Raw genomic sequence first — 6,402 nt, 5'->3', positions numbered from 1 at the left:
TAGTGGTTTGGGTCAAGTTAACAAGCTCGATGTATATGTACTATGCAAATGTTTGTCTCATTGATTGCTGTTGGCTACATACAAATTATTTAACAAACTTTAAAACTTCATATTTACAGTATTCATAGTCCTAATTAAGTTTTGTGGTGGACTTACATTTGGATTTGGAGAAAATATATAAATATGAACATGATACTAAATCTTTAAATCCATATTTCTAGGCTGAAAAGGAATTAATAATACTAACATTTTGCTTCATCATGGTGTGAGCCCCAGGGGCATCAATAAGACCCTCCCAAGCATAAATGGTTAATCTTTTGCACTCTTTCTAAATGGCATATTGCCACATGTGTGAATGAAAGTGTAAAAGAACAGTTTAGCTGCACTTTTAGCCATCGTGGAAATGAATATTTCACAAAAAGAACAACACACGTGAAAGAGTTAAATCAAGGTTTGACAAACTCTACCATGAATGAAAGACAATGCTTAATTTTCATCCATTGTGTGATGAGAATGTTAGTAATCTCAGATTTAAAAAATGGTAAGAAAGAGAAGCTCACATTGCACTGAACTTAGTGACTTTAAATAAGGGGCTGTCATGGTCTTCGAATATCAATAATCTGTATCTGCAATGCCATTGGTTACATGTTACCTTTATCACTCGCCATTCTCCTCCACAAAGAGGAAGATTCACGTTTCATGGCTGCAAAACAGTGACACCAGAGAGCTGCAGCTGCACACTGCAAAGGGTTGAGTGGTTGGAATATTCCAAGACCCTCTTTGTACACTAAAGTGCACATATGTCACTTCCATGTTCTTCCATCTATTGCTTTCCCTTTTCTCTTCCCATCTTTCTTTTCCTCAAACAGTGTATATTGGACTGTCAAATGCTATTTAAAAGAAGAAAAAACATTATTACCAGCTTGTGTTTGTGTTTATTGTTTAGTTTACTTAAATATAGCTTTTGTGAGTGTTCTAAAGATTAATTTATCAGTGAAAATGATAAGAAAACGACTTTTTATGCTCTAGAAACGCTCTAGAAAAAGTCTGTGGAACTGATCCATGAAGAAAGTTAAATAACAATGACTGGCTAATGTAATTCCTCTAACTTGTTAATCATTTTAACGGTACAAAAGAAAAAAATGAATAAGGTTGTTGGTAAGAACAGTAATACTATTTTTGCAGTTGAGAGTAGAAATAAGGTTGTCGAAATATTGGTAAAGTAGTCCTTAGTTCAAAGTCATTGAGTGAAGTAAGTGGTCCGAAAAAGTGTGTGCACTTTTAATCTTTAGTAGAGAAGGAACGAGATACATGCAGAACAAACACCCAAGAGATTGCTTTATTCCCATTGTGTGATAAACACATTGCACATTTTCACTCGCACTATTTCGCTTTAGATTTAAGGCTATAATGGTTTGGAACATTGCAATGATCTATATCTGCAACGGCATTTGTTAAATTTTTAGTGCTTCAGGTTACTTGCTTCCCCACTGAGAGGAAGATTCATATGTCACAGTCATATACACTCCACACTCCATATATAACTAATTACTTATCTTCACAGTGATTAAATCCTTACACAACCACTGAATTTACGAGAAGAGCATATATTAAGGAGTAACTTGAGATTTTGACTGTTGCATTGCATGCCTAGAGAATCTACTCTGGACCCAAATGTACACGTGTCTCCAAGTTGTGCCACCAACAGTATGAATAAAGGCCTCAACATCTCTTTAATGATTCCAAAAGGCAAAGAAGCAATATAAGACATCTCTTTAATGATTCCAAAACAAAACCCCATCTCCTATTATTTTAGTACTGCCAATCAAGGAAATCGTTAGCACTTTTTCTAAGTGTTTGGTACAGTTGTATAGGGAAAGATTTATACTTGAAACTAGGGCTTTCTTACTAAAATAGGCAAAAATGGATCATATATTACGAGAATAGGTAAATTCAATTCAAATTATCAAAATGGAGAAGTCGTGGGGGCCAAAACAACTTCAAATGAAGAAGTCGTGTCCCCTGCATGACTTCACACTGTTCATTTGACCAACGGTGAAGTTGTACACCCCAAAAACGACTTCTGGGTCCTGTAATCGATTACAAAATCCTGTAATCGATTACACAATGTTGAAATCATGACCTCCCTGCACGACTTTAGTGTAGTTAGCAAAAATGATACTGGTAATCGATTACGACACTTAATCGATTACCAATGTTTTAAGTATGCAAGAACCATGGTAAGCAATTACAAGCTTGTTGTAATCGATTACCAGTGTGTTTTGGCTGGTTTACGAAAATTTCTATTGTGTTGTAAAACATTATTTGAAGTTAATTATGTGTAATGATTTGAATATTTGTAAGTACACATTGTTGTTGATGACATTGTGATATATTGTTATGTATAGGAAGAGTAATTAATTTAATGTAAATAGAACAAAGAAAGTAAAATCATAAGACAAAATCATAAATGAAATTTGTAGTCTTTTATTGAATTCAAAATGCATTATAAAAGCAAGAAGCTTAAAAAAAAAACGACAATACAATATCTTCCTATATACCTTTCAATGTTATTGTATTGTCGTTTTTTTTTATTTAAGCTTCTTGCTTTTGTAATGTATTTTGAATTCAATAAAAGACTACAAATTTCATTTATGATTTTGTCTTATGATTTTACTTTCTTTGTTCTATTTACATTAAATTAATTACTCTTCCTATACATAACAATATATCACAATGTCATAAACAACAATGTATGCTTACAAATATTCAAATCATTACACATAATTAACTTCAAATAATGCTTTACAACACAATAGAAATTTTCATAAACCAACCAAAACACACTGGTAATCGATTACAACAAGCTTGTAATTGCTTACCAAGGTGCTTCTTGTACACTTAAAACACTGATAATCGATTACAAAAGTGTCGTAATCGATTACCAGTATCATTTTTGCCTACTACACTGAAGTCGTGCAGGGGGTCACAATTTCAACATTGTGTAATCGATTACAGGATCTTGTAATCGATTACACGACCCAGAAGTCGTTTTTGGGGTGCACGACTTCACCACTGGTCAAATGAACAGTGTGAAGTCGTACAGGGAAACACAACTTCTTCATTTGAAGTCGTTTTGACCCCCACGACTTCATATTTAGTCAAAATTTGCCCATTTACGTAATAGGCAAATATGCCTAGTTTGGTGCAAAAGCCTGAAACTAGTAATTATTAAACTGAAAAAACTGGTTTTTCCCATCATGTGTATATATCTAAAGTTGATACTTTGGTAACACTGATTACACTGAAAACAATCAAAACCTATTGTCCTTGCTTTTGGTAACCCTGAAACACAAGAAACCACTAGATAAGCAAGAACTTTTGCAGGCCACTAACTTTCTGCCACGATGGCACTCTTGATTCTCCCCCAACACTACTTGGTTCAGCTCACTGAACTCAAACCTTCACACTCACTCACTTCACTTCACTTCCCTTCTTTCTCCAAAACACACAAACAAACATACACAGAAACCAACCAAGTACAAACACTACTCCACCCCTCATACAATATTTCCACAGAAAACATGTTGAAGGAAGGCACCAACAACGTTGGTGGCAGCTCCAGCACCTGGTCACGTGTCTGCGACACGTGCCGGTCAGCTCCATGCATAGTCTACTGCCATGCAGACTCAGCATACCTGTGTTCATCCTGTGATGCTCGTGTCCATGCAGCCAACCGTGTGGCCTCAAGGCACGAGCGTGTGTGGGTGTGTGAAGCGTGTGAACGTGCTCCCGCAGCGTTTCTTTGCAAAGCTGACGCAGCTTCTCTTTGTACTTCGTGTGATGCTGACATTCACTCAGCAAACCCTCTTGCCAGCCGCCACCACCGTGTCCCCATTCTCCCCATCTTGGGTCCCCTCTTGGTGGAACCAGATCACGAACCGGAACATGGTTTCGTGAACGAGGTGGAAGAGGAAGAGGAAGAAGTTTTCGATGAGTACGATGATGAGATTGAAGCTGCTTCGTGGTTGTTGCCACATCCTGTGAAGGGTAACCAAGAGGAGGAGAATGGTTTTTTGTACGGTGATGAGTATTTGGACAACCTTGTGGATTGTAACTCGTGTGGTCACCATAACCAGTTTAGCAACGTTTTTCAGCAGCAGCAGAACTACAACACTGTCCCTCAGAACTATGCAGTGGTTCCAGTTCAGGTGCTGCAACAATTGCAGCACTTTCAACCGGGTTTGGAATTTGACTCGTCAAAAGCTGGGTTCAGTTACGATGGTTCTATTAGCCAAAGCGTAAGGATCTTCCTCTTACTTCTTCTAACAACGGCTTTTTGAATTCTACTTTTTCTTCTTCCAAACTCTTTATTCATCAATTGAATTGTACTCTATCAGATTTTTGCTTAACCTGTGTTCACTCTTCCTTCCCAACTACCAATTTCTTTACTTTTTCCTTTCGTTTCAGAAAAGGTCTTAAATTGCAGTAGCACTCTTTATGGTAGTTTTCTCCCAATTTATGAGGATCAAACATTGTTGATACGATTTTAGGTTCAGTCAAGAAAAGTCTGAAACATTGATGTTGTAGTCGAAATTTCACTCACAAAGTGATTTTTAAATTTAAAACCTTTGGAACCAAAGTGGGATTTAGAAGCAGTAACTACAGTAGTTCCTTTCCCGTGTTACTCTTATTCATTTCAAAATGTTTCTTATTTCTTTGACTACCCTTTTTCGTTCACTTTTCTGTCTCTGAATGATATCTTTTTGTCGTAAACATAAGTTTTACCCTTTTTAATGTTTCTTGTATTAGCTAGCTAGTTCTAGCTGCGATTCCTTATAAACACATACTTTAAAGGGTAACTTTTTTCACCAATTTTCATCCCTAAACTTTGTTTTCCATCTCATTTTAACACAATTTCATCAATTGTGTGTTAAATTCCCTTAATTCTGAAGCTTCAACACAAAATAAGAGCCTGAGAGCCTGTTTTCTCAAAGCAAAAAAATTGGTGGGGGCATTAATCTGTTGACACCTTTCTTTTATACTTTTTCTCTTTTGCATTTCTTTTCTTTTGTATTTTCTCCTTTCTTTCTGTCATATATCCATTACATCTCTCAATTTTTCTTTCATACCTTTCGTTTTTGTCGTATTTTTTTTTCTTCTGAGATGTGAAACCAACAACAGTTTCACAAAAATGGTTAGCCATGAGCAATCAGTTTACAAAATTTGTGACTAACATCCCTTTTGTTATTGTTACACTTTGTGCTTTATAATAACCTTTGTTGTTGTTAATCCAGGTATCAGTTTCATCAATGGAAGTTGGTGTAGTCCCAGAATCAACAATAAGTGACATCTCAGTGTCCTATTCAAAGTCACCAATAGGGACAAGTGACCTATTTCCTCCCCTTCCCATGCCTTCACATCTTACACCAATGGACAGAGAGGCCAGAGTCCTAAGATATAGGGAGAAAAAGAAGACAAGAAAGTTTGAAAAGAAGATAAGGTATGCCTCAAGGAAGGCTTATGCAGAAACCAGACCACGCATCAAGGGTAGATTTGCAAAGAGAACTGATGTGGAAGCTGAAGTGGACCAAATGCTCTCCACAGCACTCTTCAATGAAGTTGGAGGAACCATTTTCCCATCTTTCTAGGAATGGAAAGAGAATAAATTATCATTAGCCAAGACATAGAAGACAAGGCACCACCACTTTTAATGTAACTTTTATGCTGTCTAATTAGTTTGGACTATTTTTCTGTACTTATGCTTTATAAATATAGTACTTATATATATTAAGTCAGCTAATTCTGAAAATTTTGCCTTATAATTTAATTTCTTAATTTTGTTGTCTGTTTATATTTTTCTTCAAATTTGTATTTGTCCATCGGATTAACATTAACTGGGAAAGTAATATTTACCTAATAAATGAAAGTTAACAGCAAACAAACGGTTTCTCTTCTACCTCAAAATGAAGCCTAAGTTCAGTTGATGTGTGTGGAGTTGAAGAATCCAAAGGCACTAGAAAAAATGTTAATTTAACAGGCGTTTATAGATGGATGTTAAAATGGATGCACATAATAGAAATTTCTCAAACTCCTGATAAGTTTCGGAGGTTTTATATAAAAACTCAGAAAGAAGATTTTTAAAAAATACATGTTAGAAATTTCATATACATAGAATCAATAACTATAATTTCCAGATATTGTTTTAAAAATGAGAAAAAGAAAGAAATATTTAAAGTGTTTTAGATCTACTAAAATGATGTGACGAAAATCATATCTCCTTTCTCCTTCCTGAAGCCACTTGCAGAGATGCTCTCAACAGAGCAGAATCCCCGCCACGCTCTTTCTCTCCTCCGTCGTCGATGGGGCTCTGAATCTGAACCCCACCGGACTGGCTAGACT

General features: G+C 35.9%; 1 protein-coding gene across 1 annotated transcript; it reads left to right on the top strand.

The window, feature by feature from the left end:
• The first annotated feature begins 3,110 nt into the window (after positions 1 to 3,110).
• On the top strand, positions 3,111 to 5,806 carry LOC108345179 (zinc finger protein CONSTANS-LIKE 2). The gene is made up of 2 exons (XM_017583760.2): positions 3,111 to 4,301; positions 5,298 to 5,806. Exons 1-2 carry the CDS (start codon positions 3,408 to 3,410, stop codon positions 5,649 to 5,651), a joined length of 1,248 nt encoding a protein of 415 aa, XP_017439249.2. The 5' UTR covers positions 3,111 to 3,407; the 3' UTR covers positions 5,652 to 5,806.
• Positions 5,807 to 6,402: the final 596 nt, after the last annotated feature.

Source organism: Vigna angularis, chromosome 8, assembly GCF_016808095.1.
Source record: "Vigna angularis cultivar LongXiaoDou No.4 chromosome 8, ASM1680809v1, whole genome shotgun sequence".
In the NCBI taxonomy this organism is placed as follows: domain Eukaryota; kingdom Viridiplantae; phylum Streptophyta; class Magnoliopsida; order Fabales; family Fabaceae; genus Vigna; species Vigna angularis.
This window is presented reverse-complemented; position numbering and strand designations above follow the sequence as displayed.